This window comes from Osmerus mordax, chromosome 6 (assembly GCF_038355195.1).
Source record: "Osmerus mordax isolate fOsmMor3 chromosome 6, fOsmMor3.pri, whole genome shotgun sequence".
Lineage (NCBI taxonomy): Eukaryota > Metazoa > Chordata > Actinopteri > Osmeriformes > Osmeridae > Osmerus > Osmerus mordax.
Window position 1 is genome coordinate 16,614,571 of NC_090055.1, and position 21,882 is coordinate 16,636,452.

Genomic DNA, 21,882 nt, shown 5'->3' on the forward strand with positions numbered 1-21,882 from the left:
CAGGCACACGCATGGTGATATCTCAGAGTAACACTATTGATACTGGTGGTTGAAGAGGCGTACGTCATGTAGGACACTTCAGCCAACATGGAGAGAGAATCAGAATGGAAGAGCAACTTCCAACATGATAAATGGTACTAGTCAAAGGTAAATGGTACTAGTCAAAGGGATGTAACACAACCCTAGACTACCTGAGGCAGACTTTTCAAGCTTCGTTCCAAGTAAAAGAACATTTTAATAATTATATCCCAAATATTTGTCAGACTTTCTGTCTAACAAATGCTACTTTGATACCAAATAAATTTTTATAGCTTACCAACCAGATAAATGTCCCAATCTTTTTCCAGCTTGCCTTCTCTGTCACCTGGTATACGAAACCTAATGCAAATTCACCACTTTTTCTAGAACTGTCAACATGTACAGACACATAGAGCTGCCTTGCCCGGTGTTACCGGTTCTAAGGTTTTGGAAGGGTGTTTAATTTTCGGAGGCAAACCCATTTCAACGTCCGAGCTCTCTGTGCCACTCTTTGTGTTGGGAGAAACCAAATCAATGTGGAACAAAGAATTACTTTCACTCGCTCTTTTGCATTTTCTAGTGAGTTGTCTCAAGTGACACAGTCCTTCATCCACCCAGCCTCTTCAAAAACACAGCATGGTCAAGAACTCATAAAGAGACTAGTGAGAAACAGTTAATTCAGTCTCCAATCCTAGTGTGGACAGTTAAGTCTGAATGATGTGGAATATATACTGTAGATGCAGACAGAGAAGTGCTTTTCCATGGCTGTTTAATATATATTTGTAATGATTATACAGAGTATAGAATAATTATGGTAGAACTAATAATAATAAAACTCTTCTTGTCATAAATTCTAGCTGGCATGGTGGGGATTTGATTAGATCATCTTTATGATGTCTACAGTACAAGGTTAACTACCATGGGTTTGCCAGACTGTGGAGCTCAATCTTTGGCCTCTGATTTGCCCCATATATCTGTGAACTACAAAGGAAAAGCCATTTGGTTGAGTCCAGATCTCAAGAGACAAATCTGTGACTGGATGACAGCATGCTTACATACAGGCCTACTCGCCTTCTGGCCATGCATTGCACAGATGAGTGCTTTAACTATAAATTGGCCCATTTTCAACTCAATCTATTTATAGCTAGCAAACGCCTCGCCATGTGAGGAATATTCCATCCCATCTCAAGAAAAGCAAACAGTCAGCAGAGCATTGGCCGACATATTGACAAACGTGGCTGATGATTGGGGCTGTAAGGAAAAATGCTGTGAGAATTATGACAATATTGCCCACAGATAGAGGCGTCTGTGATGTGTGGGAGGTGTGTGTACATCATGCCATCACTGTGACTGAGCTTGCCATGGTCCCATCTGTTCTCTATCTAGATCCCTATCCCAGTCAGCCAGCTGCTCTGGAACCCAGCCTTGTCAGCAAGTCACCACTGAGGAGATGGCGCCACTGTACCACAACCCTCAGTCTGACCAGTGGCCCACCACAGCCCCACATCTAACCAGTTCACCCAGTCTGCCGGCTCCGTGGCCACAATGCCAAGTCTGCCATTGACTGCCGTTCCACTGGCAAGTCGTGTCCTTAGGGGACAGTAGGAGTGAAATACTAGCCCTCAAAACCCTGCTAGCCCCCCACTGAACTGCCATTGTACCACTGACCATTGATCCAACCCCCTAACCATGCCCAGTCTGCCACTGTGCCAGTCTCACCCTCCTTCCCATTCACTCCAGAGAGGATGACATCACCATGCTTTCCCGTGGTGCTGAAGTCATCCCAGTGTCTCGGTGCCCTCCACTCCATCCCCCTCTATCCCAGCCAAACACTAATGCTGTAATAAGGCATTGTGATAAGAAACAATATGTTACACCAGCGTCTTCCATGGGGTTACTGTTGATAGTCAGCATACGCCATATAAATGTAAAACATATTTAATATTTAAACTAAATATTAAATATTTATATTTAAAACAATATTACGGATGTGTGAGGATCCTCGTTCACTACCATATAGCAGATGAATGATTCCAATGACAGTTCTGTTGCTGTTATGCCTCAAATTTAGAGAGTTTGGTTCATCTAATAGTATTGAGTGGAGAGTGTTGTGACACAGCCCTATTTGAACTGGGACCAGGACTGGTCCTGCTGTATATCCCCTGAACTCAATGAGGAATGAAGCTTACGTTGATTCACTTTGGCATTCTTTAAATTATATTATGGAAACAGTAATTACATTTTCAAATTCTACTGATGTCACAGTCACTCTGATGATGAAGTTCACATGCAAAGAAATTTTCAAGAAATAAACACATATTGACAAAATGAGCAAATTATACCTTATGTCCAGGTTTGAAGGCTCAACATGGTATTCCTATCAATAGGCTAACAGGGTCAATAGAGATTGCGGAGTCAGGCACGGCCATCTCATTTTGTCCAGAAACATAACCTTTCATTTCTGAACCCTGACCTGAATATTAACTAATGAAAAACAAAATAGACTAATTTACACAATGAAGCTAATTGTTTCTGACAAGAGCCAGTGGCTCTCAAACCAGTGCACTGCATCCTATGAAATCTGGGGCAATCTCAAGCAATGACTGCATCCTCTCCTCATGCGCACCTAATCCAACATATGGGGAAAACAAATATGCACAAACATGCTTTAGAAGAACTGCTTTTTAACCCATTTATACCTCCTTGCAACGAAAATGAACAGGCACTAGGCATATTCATAATGTATCTGATACACTCATTGAGGCACAAAGGTTTTGCTCAAATAGCACTTGGTCACTGGTTCACTGACTGGTAATGTATAAAACATATATAACAAATAAACTGAAGACAACATTCCATTCGTTTTATAACTTTATGGAGCACCGTGGTTGCATTGACCTGCTTGGTAGGACTACAGCCTACTATATTACCCCTTTTTTATACTAGTCTAACTGTAGACCTACTAAATGTAAACCTCCATCCATTATGTAAGAATAGCATCTTGAACAAGGAAGCAGCTCCAGGGCAGAGCTTTGCAATAGCCAGACTGTGTGCCTGTGATAAACGTGCAGACCACTGGTGCACATGATTATAAAGGCTGCATTAAATTATTCTATACGCACGGTCGTGGTAGTCTACTAGCTTACATAAAAGAACGATTTGATAAACCAACCTAAGGCATGTTTGAGCGAGACACGTTACATAAACTTGAAATGCCAGAATCATGCTCAAGCTGGGGAATACGTGTCCACGTGATCATTGTTATTGTCCAGCATAGTCTGCAGCAGCTCCTGTTTTGTCAGGAAACCTAAATGATGGAGCGTGTTTACAGAAAAACTACTGATTTCAGCCTACATTGACAACAACCACGGACAGGTTAATGATTGTTACTGACAAACAACGGTGTCATAAAGACCGTGATTTCACAACCGAAACCAATAAAAACGACGTGCTGACGTCCTTGAGACAATTTCTATAAAAGACGATTGTTTAAATGAAAAGTAAATGGATCGATGAGACAATGCACACAGTAAAACAAATAACTGTCAATATACACAGCTGATTACCTTTTAAAATGCATCGCATAATCAATAATAGTGTCACAAAATATATGCAGCCTATTTAATATTTACCTTCTTCTTGCTATCAGATGTTAATTCCTCAATAACATAATTGCGCGTCGATGGGCGTCGGACCGTAGGCGGTTGAGCGTGCTTTGGTAATAACACTCTTCTCCCGCTACCCGTGCTCGAATCTTCTTGATGGTTGAATTCCTGAGAGATGCGATATCAAATCTAGCCCTCTGATTGGCTCGGAAGAGCTCTATCAACCATTCGCTTTCGCGATTATTATGATTTAGGAAATAAAGGTTATGCCCTAATCTCAACATGCAATTAAATGGAACAATATTTAGCAGAAATTCTCAACCAATATGTATTGGTAAAACTGACATAAAACATTGGTATTGGTTAAACATAAAAACTATCATTTTCTCTCAGTCACTTAATTTGCATCATAAATTATTTTGTTTGGTGTTTATATTATTTATTAATTAGTTAAACATTTATTTATGTTTTAAATGCTATATAAGATACATATTTACGTTTAAGTAGACGCTTAGAACAGCCGCCACATGCAAAAATCCAGTAGCACAGCTCAGGGTCAGAGGCTAGTAAAAACAATTTTTTAAGAATAACATTAATTATCAGCAGGAAATGCACTTTGGCAGGAACTTGAGTACAGGATGTCTCCAGTCAGGAGGGTTGGTGACCAAACAAACAGTGGGATTTTCTCTCATGGCAAGGCAAATTTAAATCACAGATAAGAGATTCAAACTGGTCTAAAGTAGCCAAAACGTTCATGCGTGATTTGCACATACCGTTTTGCCTTTCTAACCTCAGGACATATCACTTATGTTGAGCTACTTGTCCTTCATTTTCAATTACACAATTTTATTCCACGGTACGGAACTTTTTAACGTATTACACAACCAGTAATAATGATCATGAACATAACGATTATATAACCAGTCCTGCCTGATACAGTATGCACTCAGAGATGAGACAGCGCTCAGTTATAGCTTTATGCAAAATCGGTGCTTGTCATAGGCAGGTCACGTTACGTTGGTAGTCAATTAAATTTACTGAAGGCATACATGAATGACAGTCATTGCTTGTGATTCAAAGTCTCAAGAGCTCCACTGTGTGGTCACCTTGCAAAAAAGACATGTACAAAAATAAACAAAGATGACACTTCCTTGAGAAATTTAATGTGCATATTTATTATTAAATTCAGAAAAAGCAGTTGCCTCTTTGAACTACCCCTTTAGAAAGTAATTACATAATTCTATTACTATTAAATTCAAACAAAAGTAGTAGCTTTTTGTGAGCTCCCACAAACCTGTAAAAAGCAATTAATTTGTACCATTACATACTTGAACAACTAAAATGTTAAAATTATTTTATTCTGGTGTTCCTAAAATGTTCCTAAAAAGCCTGTGCAAATTCTGAGAGCTGAACTCCCATTGTCTCATTCCAGCAAAGTTCAAGGAAGGTCCAAACAATTCTGTGTCCGATACATATCAAATATTTAGTCCCAAAAGTCTTAAATCATAATCATTATAGTCAACAGTGGTCCAGTGCATGGTAATTCAATAGAGCTGTGATTTCCAGGTATAATTCCCAAGAGGTGTGTATCATAGAAACCATGGCCCTGTGCTGTGCATCTGAGACCAGCTACAGATGAGCTCCCTTGGGCTCCATTACGGAGCTCCCCAGGGAGTTCTGGACGATGGGAACCCCCTCCACAGACTTCCCTCAAGGCTGCTCCACACACTGGCCCCCTTGGCCACCTGCCATCTTAAAACTTGAGACGTCACCCATCACTATTAAAACTTTGGGAAAGAGGAAATTAGGGGTGAAAATCTATTCAGTTACACTGGTCAGCACACTGATAATTAGTTTCACCATTGTGTAAGTGACAATGCTCAACTCTTACAGTCAATCTCACCTGGTGCGTCGTTCATGGGTAGTTCTGTCCCATAGAAGATACTGTTCTCCTTATTCGACAATTTCTGAACATTCTTCAACTAAATGTTAAGCACCATAGGGGATAGTTAACATGTAAACAAACAAGATATTCAGCTGTACACAAAAACTAAAAACAAACAACAAAGTAGAGCTAACCTCAGTGCAGATGGACTCAGAGAGTCGACTTGCAATTTCTCTTTTTTCCTCATACTTGCAGGTACTATGGGACCAAATAAACAGATGACAAAATGTAGAAGGTAGCTGACTTTTTGCCCTTGTGCAGTTCAGCACACAGAGAACGAACTGGTGCTAAGCAACATTATGCAATGAGTAGTGTTAACGGTATAATTGGGTACAGTGTTTCCATTGTAACTTGACCATACCCCACGCTGCGTGACAAAGATGCTTGACAGTCAACAGAAGTCTCTGGATTCTAAAATCAAAAATCCAAACCAAAACTTTTTGTGGCGCAGTCACTGAACTTTTCAACTATCAATGATTCTACCATCTGTGGTCATCCTTAGAAGGCTGATAAGATAAGATGTCTGACCTGGTCCCCCTTTCCATTGTTATTAGAATGCTTGGAGATCCCTGCCTCAGCGTCACGCTTGCTGGCTTCCTTCTGGCGCTGTTTCATTATGTAGTCATACGTGCTCATATTGTTGGCCACTGCACAGACAAGTACCAAAAAAATACACGGTATGAAAACATTCAAATAGTGTGCCTATGGAGACGTACTAAAAATACTATCATTTGTTTGAAGATACTTCCTCAGTATGTGAGGGCACATGCTATTGAACTCACAGATGTAGAAGTGGAACCCCAGCAGGTGGCCAAGAAGCAGCAGACAGATGAGAAGGATCAGGATGGTGACAAAGGCCACAACCAGGATAGCAACGGAGCTCGTCTCCATTGCGACCAGCGGCAAGAACACTAGCCATGTTCCGTTATTCACTAAAGCTGCACACATGACAACACAGCATTCTCAGAACTTAGAATGTGTTGCTATGATTCTAGTCATGAGCAATGCAACTATTAGCAAGATCAAGGCCTGATAGGATTGCTTTCATGTCTGAAACCATAAACAACAGGCCAATTACTAAGCAAAGACTCACTGTCGAACTGTGGTGCCGTCCGGAGGCTGGCAGGGTCCATGTAGTGCTGGATGAATATGAACAAGATGACCATAAGAAGCAGAGACACACCCAGTGTGGCAGATAGCAAAGTCACAAAGAAGTACCTGTGGGAAAGAGAAGGATATCCCAGCCGTTAAGACATTCTGAAGGAAATATTAATTTAGAAATATTACTTCCTCACATAGAATTAACTGTGTCTCCTACCAGTAGTTTCTTCCACCCACACAGGTGTTCAGCCATTTGCAGTGGTGGTCAAAGTTCTCAACACACTTATGACAAACGCCACAGTGTTTTACTTCAGGGCCCCTTTTAAATGAACAGAAATTCCTTAGTTCAAACTATGTAACGTATCTCTTTTTTATGCCCTGAATGAGTAGTACGTCATGACATATAATATACCTAAAGCAGTGTCGGACTGGCCATCAGGAGAATCGGGAGATTTCCCGAACGACCGGTCCAACTAACAGCCGCTATGACCACGGCACTATGCAACAAAATATATAGCCTAATAGTTTACGCTTTGAGGACGGCCTGAATATCAAGAAAATGTTTAACTAGAGCGATCCAAAATCCGAAGGGTGGGGGTGGGGATTCCCCCCGTGTAAACTTGAACGGTGCACTTGTCCGTCCGGTTTACAGATCGCGATTGGTCAAAAATCTATCTTTTTCCGAGTACGGCCAGTTAGTTGGAGTGGGTGGAAGCAATGAGATCGCGTGCAGTGTTTTAAAAGTCGTTTGCATCCGAGACATATTTAGCTATTGCTAAAAACATTGTTGTTTCTTTTGCAAAGAAATGGAAAGCAAAAGAAAAGGAGAAAAGGGTGGCGCGGAAAAAGCAAGAAAACCAAAAACAACGGGCACTCCTGCAAAATGCTGCAAAATGTAAAAACATTGAACAAATGTTTAGACTGGCAAAAGCCAAGCTAAGTGAGAGACAGAGTCTGCAGCCCAAAGATGCGGCAGTAGCCTACCAGAGGCGTCAGGTGCAAGCAGCTGCATTGTCGACATTTAGAAAATTCAAATATCCAAACCATATTGTTTTCATTTTTCTAAAAACATATACATTTGGTATTACTGTTAGCCAATATATAGGCTATATATTTTAAATGGAGGAAAAGAAATGGCCAAGAGAAAAAGGCACTCTTTTAAATATGCACAACATGTTTTTTTGGCTTTAAAAATTAAATGTGCTTGTCAAATGCAATTGTCTTATTTGTTCTGTTCTGTGCAGCGACAGGTGACACGGGGCAAGAGATGGAGGCTGTGGTGACAGGGTCCAGTGGAGAGAATTTGACAGGTGCAGCAATGCAACTGTACACAGTAGACTATATGTTAACAGGGTTATTATATGGAAATTAGTTTGCTGAATGATTTTCATTATTGACTATAGTTAACTGATTATTGTTCTTTTACAACATTTAAAAGCAGATGCAGAAACAGAGAGAAGCAAGGAAAAAGAAACTAAGGGAGAATTGACATATTCAGTTTTAGATACTGTATTAGATCTAATTTTGTTAACAGTCTTTGATAGCACTGCATGATACTTTATTATTATATAGCCTATTTGTATTAAGCAACTGCACACAGGTCGCGGGCCGGTCTGCGTTTCAAAGTCCCCGGCTGTTTTTCTTTCCCAGTCCGACCCTGACCTAAAGTATTATATTAAGTCAATATTTTCAATCAAAATGTTGTGTAGGTCACAAATTCAGGTCAGATACGTACACCTGGACATCACACAGGTAGCAGTGTAGGTTATGGATAACATGAGGTTGTTTTTTCCTGTCAAAGAAAGGCAATGATTTGGTGTAGTCTATTTTCGTCCGCACATTGGTGTGCGCTGGGTCTATGCTCACAGCAGCAAGGTGAGCAATCAGGTGAACAGTGAAAGCTATCGCAATCACCTGCAGAGAGAATGTCAAGGCAAAATGCATGAGAAACAATGGCAGAGAGAATGTCAAAGAAAAATGCACACTGAAAAGCAAATAGTACCAAACCATGACACCAATGTTTAAATTAAGTGGTAACTGTACATTTATTTATATCATAATTTGTTTTAACTACTTTGGCTCTCCTATCTCAGAAGACACCATTGCACAACACAAAAGCATCTTTATGTAGGACGTAGTGTCAAGTCTGAATAAACCAACTGTTTCTATGTCTATAGTCAAGTTAAGGAGGGGGTGACCTCATACAGCATTCAACACAAAAGAGCAGTGGTGATGCTTGTGATGGGTAACATGGGCAACTAGCAATTGAGACAAAGAACCAAGTCTGCAATAGTTTCATAGCCTACAGTCTCATGAGACCTTAAAGACATTCATAGACTTGGAACCATAGGACTGTTGTGGTTGTGAAAGGATACAGAGTACGCAGCCAGCTTCCACAGAGATGGCAGGAGGGGTATGTAGATACCGAAGCCCACGATGACCATGTAGATGTATACCATCCAGCCAATCAGCTGGAAAATGTGTGGGGGGCATGACCAGCCATTGACCTTGGGGACGCTGGTGGGCACCAGTTCATTCCTGCTCCTGCTGCCTGCAGGAGCTGTGCGTCTCAGCCTTCGTCTACAGCAGTTCATCTAGACCATACGAAAAGAATGGAATCTTTTGTGAACAAATCGTCAACATTCCTCATACAGCCAACGGACACCACAATGTACTTCTAGGGTAGCTGATTTGCTAGGGAAATTACTGTCATATTTACCATCCCTCACAGGCAATAATGGCGTCAGGAACTCTTTCCAATATTAAAAGCAAAGGCTTACATCACACACACCTTTTTTCACGCTCTCTTATTTTGTTCCTGTTTGTTCCTTCAACTTTAAACAGAAGTTACACAAGCAGGATGTTTCCCAAGCAGCCACTTGGAGAAAGTTGTAACATCACAAGAGTCCATTTGTCCTGCATGTTTAGAAGAGTACGACTTAATTTTGGTGTACACACACACACACCCACACACAATCTTTGGCTCCTGAGCATAATGACGGGTGAAATGTGGTTGCCTAGCAAGAGCAGTAAAACCCCAGGCTCCTGTTTGCGCTCATTGCAGTCACAGGTTTCGTTCTGTCCGAGGTTTTGCATAACGTGACCATATTTCCGTTGTCACTAAAACTGACCATGCAACAACCTGAGCGTGAAATGTGACGGAAAAGAGACCCAGCTAAATTGATTCGTCAGTTAATTATTTTTTTGAGACGTCAAGCTCTACCACAATCGCACTCGATTCTCAAGTAAATTTGGTAACATCAATCTAAACATAAACCATCATGTTAGGTTTCCCAGAAAAGTTTACTTACATTTAGCTAGCTACCATTCTTGGCTTCCAAAGCTGTCAGTTAGACTATACTGTAGCATGTGGATCCGGCGATGTCTTGATTGCCCTGTCACACCCAGTTAGCTCTAATTAGTTTCAGATTTTTCTGATCATAACGTATGAAAAAGCAGACTAGTTGTCCATGGGTCGGGTGGAAATTGGTAAAAAAAAAAAAAAAAGCCAACTACTTAGCCTATCTAGGTAATTTTGTAGGTTTTACGTACCAGTACGCTCCACGGTTGTCGCAGAAGTTCAACTGTAGTACAGATCCAGTACTATGGAAACGTCCTTGGAGAAAGAAATGCGCATGCCCGATAGTCTAAAAAGCGCGTCCGCTCAGATGCCTCGGCAGTCTTTTGGCCAATGCCTGTGTGCTTCTACAAATGCTGTTCATTTGAAACATCTGTAGCATTGGATTTGTATTATTATTGCTATAATTGAGGCATTTTCACAGCTGAGCTGCTTATGAAAGTTTATCCTCGTCACACCGCATAAAAATTGGGGAACTAAAATCAGACGAGAAACATATGATATATGAAACTTCCTTCTTTCCAAAGATTGGTTCCACTGTTAGCTTGTGTTCGCGATTAACCATCACAAACATAAACCATGACACAATGTAACCCTTCAAAATTAAGTTCTTTAGTGTCAGCAACCTGTTTGCCAACATAAAATTAATTTTGCATTTTGATATGATTCTTCGAATTTAAAGATACCATTTCAGAAACATAGCAGATAAACTACTTCCCTTGCCTATGATGTTGAAAAACAAAACAGCAGATACAGGCATGTTTCATTGTAATGTTTAGTACTGTACATAGATTTAGGAACTGCACACAAATAACTAGACAAATAAGAAACATCCTTAAATTGGCTAGTATTGAGAATGCTCAAACATGCTTGCTCCTTTTCTAATAAAAATGACCAATAAACAATAAGGCCACGCAACCATTGTTTTGACAGTAAAAACACAGCCAGTATGATAGTAGTGGTGATTTAGAAGGGAGAAAGCAGGCACAATCAGAGTTCTGGTGTTACACCAAGTTCTGACAGAGTCCCTCTCCACAATTCCATTCATCTAGATATTAAAACGTATGATAAAAAAAGCAAAAGAAAGCACAAAAATAAGCACAAAATAAACATTCAAGAGGGCATATAATACAATACTTAAAATAAAATATTGTCAACAGGTTCATTTAAAAACAAAATCTGTACAATCATGATAAGTTTCTTATTCTACATGTCTGAGATTCTCTTCATGTCAAAGATGATCGGTGTGGTTAACACCAAGATGTCGAAAGGTCTCGACGCAGTGTGTAGGGATCAGCTGTTGGCTGTGGAGCCTGGTTCTGGAGACTGCAGGAACTCATAGGGGTCATGAACCATCTCTGACTGGTCACCCACACCCAAATGGGATGGACTCCCTGTGGAGGGAAGGAAAAAAAGAGTACTCTCAGTAGATCTGTTTCTGGTAATACTATCAATCTTCCAAACGAAACAATAGCTTTCAAAGCTCTGAGTGGTCCTTTACCCAGGTGGTGCTGGTCCCTCTCAGAGGTGTTGGAGAGGGAGGACAGGTTGGAGGAGGGTCTGGACCCGACTCGGTCCACCTGGGCATCCTGAAACTCCTGCAGCAGCTTGGCTGCCTCATCAAAGTGCTGTTGGCCTTCCTCCTGCTCCGGCTCCTTCTTAACCACTTTACCTGCCGAGCCAAGAAACCACACTTTTTTTTTCACAAGGGGCTTTACAGAGGCCCATTGACCAGCACAAATGACCAAACTAAACATACAAATGATGAAGATCATCAGGCTATTAAAAGGTATTGGTGTTTTTAAATGACAATGAGACATCTCTTGCTAGTGCTGATTTAAGACTCTTACCTAACGTGTTGAGCATGGAAATATCCAGAGACATGTCGGAGTAGCCCTTCATGGACATAAAGTCCAGCACTGAGCCACTCTCTCCCAGACCTGTTCCGTCTGCAACCTGATCAGTAGAGCACAATCAGGGTCAGGTGTCAGCAGGAGGCTGAGGCTAGAGTTGCAATTCTGACAAACCTTATCAGACTTCAGTTATGATAGTAAACCACAGAATAAGCATGGTGTGCTGTACTGTACCTGCATGTCACAGATGCTGTTCTTGGTCTCGTCTGGTTTCAGCGCCATGTTTCGTTTCTGGAACGGAACATCAAAAACATTATGAGATCAGAATTGTTGGAACTAGAAGATCTTCTTGTAAACACAGCACCTCGTGTGTGGAAGCAGGTACCTGTCGTATCTGGAAGACCGCTTTAGAGTGGTCCCCAGCAGTCATCTTATCCAGCAGCCCATCCACCAACCTCTTTGTGGAGCTTCCACACCCTTTCACAAACTCCTGTATGCTGAGAGATGGAGAACGCAACTACATTTTAAACACATGACATTGTTCCTGAGCAAAGACAGATGCAGTGGTCTGAGATCCTGATGCAGGCAGGTGGACAGGGCTTTACATGTAGGTTGAACTGCTCTACCAGCATGTCCTGTGAAGACTAGAGTGTGAGGCAGTACCTGAGAGCACACTGCACCCCTGTGTCATCTCCATAGGCAGAGTACAGCAGGTCCATCTCATCGGGAAGCAGATCCGGGTAGATGGAGTTGTTTTGGAGGCTCTGGGTGTTGTAGGCACTGCTAAGAAACGTCACTAGACAAGGAGCAAGCAGAGATCCATAACTATACGTGCAGTGCAACTGTTTTCCTATTTGCCTGGTTGTTAACAACCAAGCGATACCACATTGTAATTCATACCTGCTATGATACGTGACTCAATAGGGTTCATACCCTCTTTCTGTGTCGCTTTGAATAAAAGCATCTGCAAAAGTTATACAAATGTAGAATATACTCTTTACACACCTTTGTGTCTCCTGTCGTCTTTGAACCCTAACGTTGTTAATCCAGGTAAGAGTTTATTTGAGAGGGAACTCAAATCAACAGGATGGGTCTCCTCCTCTGTAAAAAATACAAAAGATGTGCTGTAAACAATCCATTTTCAGGAGCGCTGTATGTAGATGTGAGCTTGTGCTTGTGAAAACACACCTTCCACATCTGGGTCCAGCTGATTGACAACATTGTAGACCAGAGAGCCATCAGTCTCTTTCCTCAGGTAGCCCATCTGGAATCCCAGACACAAAGAGAGTGGTAAAGACAACCCACCCATCACACTGTACTTACAATTACAATCAATGCTGTGCGATGCACCCTTATGCATCTAGTGGCTACATGTCTTTCATGTATTTTATGTTCTTTTTTATGTATACCTTTGCTGTTATTCTTGTTTTGTTTCCTTATATATTGATTTTTGTTATATGTTTGAAACAAAATGATGTTATTGTAGTGACTGGAATGAGCTGTGGAACCTTGGAGCTGGGCATGTAGCGGTTGATGCGGTCCCGGGCCTCGTCCGCGGCGTGCTCCACCAAGGCCAGGACATGCTCCTCGGCTGTGCTGTCCGTCAGGCTACAGGCATTCCCCTCCGGCTCAAACAGGTAGCTGGGGCCACACAGTTACACGGTTACTCCACACTTACACACAGGTGTCCTGTGAGAGACCCCCAATGAGGTGATCAGATCTCCGCTGGATCTCACTTGAGCGCAGTGATCACAGCCAGGGACACTCGGAGGTAAGACAGATTTGGGATATTAGCATCTGTTTTACCTGATCACTTCCTTCATGTCTTTGACGGGCTGCTTTTTGGACTTCTTGGCCGACTCCAAAGGAAGGGGAACGACCTCAGGGACCGGCATCTCTGTTGTTATGTCCTCGTCCCCCAAAATGGCTGCCTGCTGAGAGAAATCCATGTCCTGCATGAAAGACATGCTGCGCTTCAGAGCTAAGAGCCGCTCCTGCAAACAGAGCACAGATAAGAGAGCCAGGGGGCAGGGCTTTACTACATCTGCAGAACTCGCGAAAGAGTGGTAAGATAGATGGGATGGGATGGTGGTGAGTCGGTGACGACGATGATGATAATGAGGCGAATCTTGGAGGTGAAAGGGGGTTAGTACAAGGCAAACTTTTCCTGAAGCACAGATCCACCCTGAATACCAAATCTACATTTCTCCTACCCACTTTACCCATGTCCGTGACTTAACCCTTGTGTTATCTTCGGGTCATTCTGACCCATCAGTCATTGTGACCCACCGTCGTATTGCGACAACTTTACCGCATACAAAAACAAAGTGAAGCATTTTCTTTTAACCGTTGGGCTGTCTCACACTCCCCACATTGCAAAGGTTAAAAAACATATATTTTTATTTGTTTTTGTATTCGGTAAAATTGGGTAAACACAACGATGGTTCGTTATGAACCTTTGGGTCATGTGACCCGAAGGCAGCACAAGGGTTAAATAGAAAATCTAAATTGCCAAATCGATGCACTAAACCAGTGAGCAGATGGAATTACACCATTGCTGATAAAGATAGGTACAGCAAAATATTAAATAGGAAGCCAAGCTGGTACTGCAAGAGCAGAAGCATCTGTAAAAATGGTCAAATTAAACAGGACAGATTAAAGTCAGCATGCAGGCTACACGTGAAACCAGTCCCTCCATGAGGCACACATTACTTTGCTCATCATCTTGAAGCCCGTGTGGAGAAGTTTCTTGGCAGCTTTGTAGTACACAGTCTCCGGGCGGTTATAGATCATGGCGTTATCACACATCAGTTTGAAATCAGCCTGAAAACCCAAAATAGAAAATAAGCTTTAAAATCTGTGAATTGATTCAACCCTCACAATCAGGTATAAAAGTAAATACATATTCCCATTACGTAATCAACTCACAGAAATCTGGGTGTTCTCGGTCAAGAACAACCTACTCAACATCGCTCCCTCACCTTAAATTCTGTGATGGTTTTGTACTCGTTGGTTGTGATCTTGTCCTTCATGGTGCTGAAGTCCATGGGGTGTTTGATGATCATGGAGTACCCAGGAGCAATGGCATCTGTCACGGGGAAGGAGAAGAACCCGTGGGGGTCTTTCCTGCGAGGACAAGCACAACATCAACATTAAGGACAGGATTCTCAACAGATATGGATTTTGGCTAGCGTCTACCATAACAACAACTATTCAGAGTGTTTCGGTTCTCCTTAGTCTGCACCTCTGAAGCTGTCGTAGGAAGTGTTCGAGCAACTGCTGACGAGGAGTGCACTCGCTCTCTGAGGAAAGAGACAAAGAGAGACAGAATAGCTCTGTAAACACACAACCAGGAGGACATGGTACATTTTACCATCTTAAACTAACACATTATGGTGTGATAAACTGCGTTTCCCCCCTCAAGTTCACACAGCCGACTCAGATTTATAAACCCGATTGTGGCAGAGTTGAGGTGTTCTCCTACCCTGCTGTGTTCTGCACGACCGCACAGGTCTGTCTCCTTGCTGCTCCACCTCCACCTTTATGCTGGGGTGAAACTCATCCATCTCAGGGTCCATCTCAAACCTCTCTCTCTTCCTCTTCTTCTCCTCCAGCTGTAAAAAAACACATACGCAGAATGACTTGGAAGCAGTCCTGTTGAAATGGTCATAGTGTAACTGTTACACACATGATCTGTTTGATCTGTTCAGATTAATTCAATGTCTTACCTCCATACCAATACTGATACTGATGCTCTTTGGCACAATTGGCAGCATGAAGGGCTCGACCGCCACACCAGTGCCAGAGGCAGGGGCAGTGGAGACAGCAGCGGTGGCAGCTGCGTCTAATTCATTCTGCTCCCTCTCTCGCTTCTTCCTCTTCTCCTCCTGAACCAGAATGAACAGAGATTTTAGAATTATATTGTGTCCGGCACACTTACTTTTTTTTGCAACCCTCACTTTCCTCATACTCACCTTCCGGCGTCTTCTCTCCTCATCATCCACATGCTTGTCTTTGTCCTTTTCAGACTTTTTCTTCTTCTTCTTCTTTTTGTCTTTGTGGCGTTCTCGCTCGTGGTCTGACCTGTCATCGTAGAAACTGGAGTCATGGCCGGAGCCTGACAGTTCTGTGACTTCACTTCCACCAACTTTCAGTACAAGCTTCAGAGGTTTCTCCAGAGGTTTGTCTTCGTAGTCTGAAACCAGAAACCACACTTAAAACCACCAACATTCAGTAACATACATAGCCAACAGTAGTAGCACGTCCATATGTAGCCTATGTATTAGTATGCTTAGTAAAGATGATGTGCCTTCGATAATAAATAAAAAAATCTATATTGTACAGGACAGTGTTGTGTGTTGAAAGTAATAACGGATGATGAATACAAGGATGCAAATACACTGAGCATCACTGGAATGCCGTAATTTGTCGTAGAGGCGTTGTGCCATGTCTGATCATGGGCTGTATGAACCTATGTCAATATTCTAGTTTAGAACTTCATTAAGTTACTGTACTTTCACCATTTGTTATATGTGTCGTGTAGGCTGCTGTAGTAATGGTGATGATGATGCTGCTGGTTGATCCAGCCCACCATCATCAGCTGTGAGAGCTGATTAGCGGTTAGCTAAGATAAGCTATATACCTTCTTAATCTTATCTGTGCGAACAATTAATCAAAGACTACCCGTTCATTTTTATGCAATCTTACCGTCAACTGTTCTCCATTCCGGCTTGTGTTTTTTGTGTTTCTTCCCCATTTTCTAGCGTTTGAATTGAAATTTGATTAATTGATAGATAATGCAGTTATACAATCCAAGATGTTGAAGCTAGCTAGCAAACAATAATCATTTCAAAAGCTAGCAAGCACCGGAAGTACTATATCAGCCGCGTCGTCAGAACATTCAATCACATCCGCGTGAGCCACACTGCCCGCTAGATTTGGATTTTGTTGACAGCTAGAGCTACCTAAACTGCATTCATGCAAGGTATTCAATGAGACAGCTTGTTAGCTTGTTACAACTTCACAAAAGGAAAGATTAATAAGCAAATAGCAAGTCAACCGACGCATAACTAGCAAACCATTTCTGTCATTGGTAAGGACGTAAAATTTCTTCTGATTTGAATATTGCAGTTTCATTTTAGTGTGCTAGCTAGCAATAGCGTCGTAAGTAAAGCGATAAAGTGAAATTATGTAGTTTGGATAACTAGTAAATTAGCTAGCGAGTCTAACTAAGTTATTTGAATTTTACATGTAATATGTACATAATATGTATGTAATATGTTACTAACTTGAATATTCATAACATTCATGCGTTTCAATGTTTTGAAAGAAATGGAGGGTGACAGGATGGAGGTTGGCAACCTCAAGCAAAACCCCAACAACCTTGTCAACGTCCATGTAGAAGTTCATGTCAAATCTCAAAGGTATTTTACCGTCGTTTACTGTTGCTATATTGAACTTCAACTCACAACAAAAATTAAGAACTATCGCTGGTGGTCACAAACAGATGTAGGGTACGGTTATACTGTAACTTACAGTTTGACTGTAAGCATGAAGCACCTATTTAACAAGTGACAAACAAAGACCCTCACAGGTGTCTGAGAGCAAATATTTGCACGTTTTACTACAGCTTTATCATACTATCAGTCCACCAATCTATAACTGGGGTGACCATCCTTTTTTCTACCTTAACTTAATGTTGAGCTTTTCACTGATTGCCTTGACTGAATAGTTTTCCTTACTCACACTGATTTCAGCACTGCAAAGCAATCTGACGTTAGGACACACGTTATGGCTTTGCTGAACCGCCATTCCATGGTTTTTGGTAATTACAAATGGTCAGAGTTTGATGAAGACTTCCTCAGCAAACATGTGGCATCGGTGGCCATAGTGGATTCAGAGAGACAGGTAAAGTTTTAGATGCTTCTGTAACAGTAGATAGTCTAGCATAGTCTTCTAATCATTATTAACATTTTACTGATTCTGAACTCGTCTTGCTTTATTTGGAACCCACAATCAGCCTATGGACCTAAAGAACTGCAGTCTGTCCATCTACATCTTCACTCTTAATGATGACGGACCAAGCATGCTCAGCTTGGAGGAGGAGGAGGAACTATCTGCAGCCAATCACTGGCTCCTTCCAGCAGGTGAGCTGAATCCACCAGAACTGGAACTCTATCCAGAACTTTCAGGAGTTTGGGCCAATGCATGGGCAAATGTTCACTTGACCTGTTTGTGTTTTGCAGCTGAATTTCATGGAATTTGGGAGAGTCTGGTCTATGAAAATGGTGTAAAAAAACAGGTAGAAAACACTGCTCTGACTCCATTTATAGAAGTGAGAAGTCAAGCATCTTTTTACAGAACTAATACTCAAACATTGCTGTTTTGCTACCTCTCCCCAGCTCTTGGACTATGTCTCAACAACACTCTTCTTCTCAGACAAAAATGTAGACAGCAACTTAATAGCATGGAACCGTGTCGTGCTGCTTCATGGTAAATAATCCAAGAATCTTGAGAACTCACATTGTTCCATCCTAGTTTTTCTAGCAGTTTTTCCTTGTCTTCCTACAGGGTTTAGGTTGGTTTAAGTGCAGTTCTATGGGTGTATGTAAAGCCCTCTGTGACTTTGCTTGTAAAAGGGGCTATACAAATCCAATTAATTTGATTGTAAATTTAATATTCGCACCTCAGTGCACGTATGTTCTATATGATGAATGACACCTCTGGAAGTCTTATGTATTTACACTTGACAGAGACGAATATCTGCCTGTATTTATGCCCACATCTAGGACCCCCAGGCACAGGAAAGACATCTCTATGTAAAGCCCTTTCCCAGAAACTGTCAATCAGACTATCAAACAGGTAAGGCAACCTTCACAAAGGAAATTGGCAGTCTGAAACTTTGGCAGTAACCTTACCCTTCACACCCTACCGTTCACATTCTGTAGTATCTCACCATCTCCTATCCCCCGCCAGGTATTCCTATGGGCAGTTTGTGGAGATAAACAGTCACAGTTTGTTCTCCAAGTGGTTCTCAGAGGTACAGATGGCTGGTTTTAACACTACCTTTGTAGAGGCTGTAGATTCTTGTATGATCTGGCTGTGTTTTTGATTAGTTGTCTCTTAACAGGAAGGTCTTGTCATTGCAGAGTGGGAAACTGGTGACTAAGATGTTCCAGAAGATTCAGCAGCTGATTGATGACAAAGAAGCTCTTGTGTTTGTCCTGATTGATGAGGTGAACAAGTGTGCCCCAATGTCCTTCACCTATCTTTCCTGTGATTTGGTAGTTCAAATGGAGTTTGGTAGCATAGCTGTTTTGATAGGCTGGTGTTTGGTGTCTCCAGGTGGAAAGTTTGACGGCAGCAAGGACTGCCTCCCAAGCAGGAACTGAACCCTCAGATGCCATCCGAGTGGTCAACTCTGTCCTCACACAACTGGACCAGATAAAACGGTCAGAGATGCTCACATCTGGAACACTTAACAGTAACCCAAGGCTTACACTGTTTCTATGTCATTTATACTACTACTTTAAACCCCATCAATTACAAAAGGTGTAGTAACAAATCTTAATCTGTACTCAAGTTATTTGATTCTGTTTTTTGGGCCGTACTATATTTTTCCTACATTTATTTTTCACTTGTATATTTTACTTTTATATTTCAGACATCCAAATGTTGTGATCTTAACCACCTCTAATGTGACTGAGAAGATAGACCTGGCGTTTGTGGACCGAGCAGACATCAAGCAGTACATCGGCCCCCCGTCTGAGCAGGGCATCTACAACATCTATCTCTCCTGCCTGGAGGAGCTCATGAAGGTCAGACTGAACCTGAGATGGTTTGGACCTGCGTGGTGTACTCGTGGGTTGAGTTTGGATGTTTTGCATCACTAACTTGGAGCAAACTTGTACTGTGCACTGTAGTTAATAGATGCAGTTGGTGAATAGGATCAGGGATAGCTGGATCCACATTGTACATTACAAAGCATTATCTTGCAATTTCCTATTGAGATTTTTGAGGAGTCTGCTTGTTAATAGCAGTTGTTTTGTTTGACCCTGATTCTTGTGTGCAGTGTCAGATTGTGTACCCCCGGCAACAACTGTTCACCGTATTTGAGCTGGAGACCATGGGTTTCGCAGAGAGTGAGGTGTCTGTGCACAGTCTGGTTCTTTGGAGACTTGCACTGTGAGTACCCTGCTCTCTTTACTTGTAGTCTAGTAGTAGACACTAGAATTGTATTTTTCTCATGGGTGAAATTGGAAATTATTACCTTGTTCCTATACAACAGTAGCATAGGAAGCAATAAAATACTGAATACTAATTGAATATAAAATAAGCAGTATATACTTCAATACTCCTACTTGGCTTATGCCACACCCATGGAGAGCCAACACCAAATAGTGGAACGATAACGCAGAGTAGAACGTCTGCTCATGGTGCTTTGTTGTTGATGACTCACAGGAAGAGCAAAGGCTTGAGTGGACGAGTTCTGCGGAAACTGCCGTTTTTGGCCCATGCACTTTTTGTAAAGGTAAATAGTTCTACACACAGAATACAAAGAGAATCAAAATAAACTGTCTTTCTCCTTGAGGTACCAGTCTCTTACCTAACTGTCCTCTCTGCCTGTAGACCCCTATAGTGACTCTGGAGAGTTTCCTGGAGGCCATGGACCAAGCAGTAGATAAACAGATGGAGGAGAAGAAAGATATGGTGAATTGTGTGTGATTTGGAATGAGCTGCTCAGGTCTTCCACTGCTCATTGGTTGAATGGATGTGGTGCTTAAAGACTATGTGAAAATATAATAAAGCTACAATATGTTTGTACCTCTAGGAACGCTTTTATTTCTCTAACTTCAAAGTTTAATGAAATATACATAAGATTGCAGTATTTTTACATGCTGTGTGCTGTATTGTTAAATAATCATAATTATATGTTTACAACCCACACAGTCATATATCAGTTTACTTTTGTCTTTGTGTAGTGGTGTCTTATAATATCTGTTATTTAATGTCCATCAGAACCTGTGTCAAGATTTTTTTGGATCTCATGGATCTATTGATAAGAGAGTAAGTTTCTGTTAATTAAACTTGAGTATGCTGTTTTCTTTGTGTTTGGTTGATAACAAGGGGTCAATGCTTCTAGGATTTTGAATTATCGCTATGTTCTAAATGGCATAGAGATATGTTCTGATTTAAGTGAACTTGTTTTGTTTTTATATTCTCAAGAATGTGCCATTATCTGTAGAATAAAGCCCATCATATGATCTTGGCACTCATGTTCATGATTCATGTTCATTACGGTTTTATACATGTTTATAAATGTACTTGATTAAACTCCCTTGGACTCTGAGTGCTTTGAGAGCACCTGTTAAAAGGTGCCCTTTGGTGTATGACCACATGGTGGTGCATTGATGCAAGCAGAAGTCCTTTTGTTCTGTGTTCAGGTACAGTATATAGATTAAATACAATCACAAACATTTCAACTGATGTATATCAGTGACAGTATTAGAATTATAAGTGCATTTTCAATCAGTAGCCTAGATTATATATAGAAGCTCCAACTGAATTGGCAATCAGCCTGCTGTTGATCAATGTCTCGATGATTTACATTGAAACATTTACTTTGACATCAACAACCTAGTTGATATAAACAATATCTTATATATTGGGGACAAACTACCAAATACAGTAGACAGTCACATTTTAAGAGTCAGGTCCATGTTTAGTCCCAGTTCCTCTGCATGTTTTGCATTCTGGGAATGCCGTTTTGCATGTTACAGCTGCAGAGCTGTAACAATGAGGGCTTTGTTTGTTATTGGCCAACAGGCAAACTTACTTTAAAGATGGATTCTGGAATAGTGTAAGTGGTTACAGGTAACTTGCTTTTGTAAAAGCCTCTCATCTGTTATGCTTTCTTTCAGATGTCAAATTATTACAATGATATACCTTGAGGCACCAACCGCAGGTGACAGCACACTGCTCTGAGAATATCTTATTTTGCCG

At 41.4% G+C, this 21,882-nt stretch overlaps 4 protein-coding genes across 9 annotated transcripts in view; 1 reads left to right on the forward strand and 3 right to left on the reverse strand.

Moving 5' to 3' along the window:
- Positions 1-3,756, reverse strand: part of LOC136944279 (tubulin polymerization-promoting protein) — an 11,880-nt gene extending 8,124 nt beyond the window's left edge. The window contains exon 1 of one of the 2 annotated variants that reach the window (XM_067237973.1): positions 3,651-3,756. The gene's annotated coding sequence lies outside the window, so the exon portion shown is untranslated. Of the gene's footprint in view, positions 1-316; positions 368-3,650 lie in introns of those variants that run through there. The other variant, XM_067237972.1, reaches the window with a different exon arrangement.
- Positions 3,757-4,781: 1,025 nt separating this feature from the next.
- Positions 4,782-10,313, reverse strand: zdhhc11 (zinc finger DHHC-type containing 11). 3 transcript variants are annotated; one of them, XM_067238166.1, is made up of 13 exons: positions 10,222-10,257; positions 9,981-10,064; positions 9,461-9,585; positions 9,045-9,263; positions 8,405-8,583; positions 6,887-6,988; positions 6,662-6,786; positions 6,351-6,506; positions 6,097-6,215; positions 5,930-5,979; positions 5,703-5,766; positions 5,527-5,605; positions 4,782-5,410 (listed from the first exon to the last, which is right to left on the reverse strand). In XM_067238166.1, the coding sequence occupies exons 4-13, from the start codon at positions 9,261-9,263 to the stop codon at positions 5,334-5,336; spliced, it is 1,170 nt and encodes a 389-aa protein (XP_067094267.1). In that variant the 5' UTR covers positions 9,461-9,585; positions 9,981-10,064; positions 10,222-10,257; the 3' UTR covers positions 4,782-5,333. The 3 variants fall into 3 exon arrangements, with proteins under 3 accessions (XP_067094267.1, XP_067094265.1, XP_067094266.1); XM_067238164.1 differs by having other exon boundaries at positions 6,647-6,786; XM_067238165.1 differs by lacking the exons at positions 9,461-9,585; positions 9,981-10,064 and having other exon boundaries at positions 6,647-6,786; positions 10,222-10,313.
- Positions 10,314-10,529: 216 nt separating this feature from the next.
- On the reverse strand, positions 10,530-16,725 carry brd9 (bromodomain containing 9). Of its 3 annotated transcripts, none has more exons than XM_067237850.1 (17): positions 16,588-16,725; positions 15,855-16,075; positions 15,609-15,767; positions 15,365-15,494; positions 15,125-15,182; positions 14,862-15,006; positions 14,593-14,703; positions 13,687-13,811; positions 13,389-13,521; positions 13,069-13,144; positions 12,886-12,981; positions 12,544-12,676; positions 12,266-12,377; positions 12,115-12,171; positions 11,878-11,983; positions 11,529-11,699; positions 10,530-11,421 (listed from the first exon to the last, which is right to left on the reverse strand). In XM_067237850.1, the coding sequence occupies exons 1-17, from the start codon at positions 16,634-16,636 to the stop codon at positions 11,321-11,323; spliced, it is 1,983 nt and encodes a 660-aa protein (XP_067093951.1). In that variant the 5' UTR covers positions 16,637-16,725; the 3' UTR covers positions 10,530-11,320. The 3 variants fall into 3 exon arrangements, with proteins under 3 accessions (XP_067093951.1, XP_067093950.1, XP_067093949.1); XM_067237849.1 differs by having other exon boundaries at positions 13,687-13,814; XM_067237848.1 differs by having other exon boundaries at positions 13,687-13,874.
- Positions 16,726-16,920: 195 nt separating this feature from the next.
- On the forward strand, positions 16,921-21,882 carry trip13 (thyroid hormone receptor interactor 13). Its single transcript, XM_067238343.1, has 16 exons — positions 16,921-16,972; positions 17,210-17,303; positions 17,637-17,787; positions 17,900-18,026; positions 18,126-18,181; positions 18,282-18,372; positions 18,669-18,741; positions 18,856-18,919; positions 19,029-19,115; positions 19,225-19,331; positions 19,544-19,697; positions 19,952-20,064; positions 20,341-20,410; positions 20,509-20,589; positions 20,899-20,946; positions 21,801-21,882. The coding sequence occupies exons 2-16, from the start codon at positions 17,212-17,214 to the stop codon at positions 21,828-21,830; spliced, it is 1,344 nt and encodes a 447-aa protein (XP_067094444.1). The 5' UTR covers positions 16,921-16,972; positions 17,210-17,211; the 3' UTR covers positions 21,831-21,882.

What these genes read in the sequence shown, in the direction of transcription:
- zdhhc11 (XM_067238165.1), bottom strand. Translation starts at nt 9,263, where the DNA reads ATGAACTGCTGTAGACGAAGGCTGAGACGCACAGCTCCTGCAGGCAGC. An exon ending in GGAAGCTGGCTGCGTACTCT is followed by an intron (nt 8,584 to 9,044) that starts GTATCCTTTCAC and finishes TTCTCTCTGCAG; the next exon opens with GTGATTGCGATAGCTTTCAC. An exon ending in GTGGGTGGAAGAAACTACTG is followed by an intron (nt 6,787 to 6,886) that starts GTAGGAGACACA and finishes TCTTTCCCACAG; the next exon opens with GTACTTCTTTGTGACTTTGC.
- brd9 (XM_067237848.1), bottom strand. Translation starts at nt 16,636, where the DNA reads ATGGGGAAGAAACACAAAAAACACAAGCCGGAATGGAGAACAGTTGAC. An exon ending in GTATCAGTATTGGTATGGAG is followed by an intron (nt 15,495 to 15,608) that starts GTAAGACATTGA and finishes GTTTTTTTACAG; the next exon opens with CTGGAGGAGAAGAAGAGGAA. An exon ending in ACAGCATCTGTGACATGCAG is followed by an intron (nt 11,984 to 12,114) that starts GTACAGTACAGC and finishes TCTACTGATCAG; the next exon opens with GTTGCAGACGGAACAGGTCT.
- trip13 (XM_067238343.1), top strand. Translation starts at nt 17,212, where the DNA reads ATGGAGGGTGACAGGATGGAGGTTGGCAACCTCAAGCAAAACCCCAAC. An exon ending in TCAATCAGACTATCAAACAG is followed by an intron (nt 18,742 to 18,855) that starts GTAAGGCAACCT and finishes ATCCCCCGCCAG; the next exon opens with GTATTCCTATGGGCAGTTTG. An exon ending in TCTCCAAGTGGTTCTCAGAG is followed by an intron (nt 18,920 to 19,028) that starts GTACAGATGGCT and finishes TTGTCATTGCAG; the next exon opens with AGTGGGAAACTGGTGACTAA.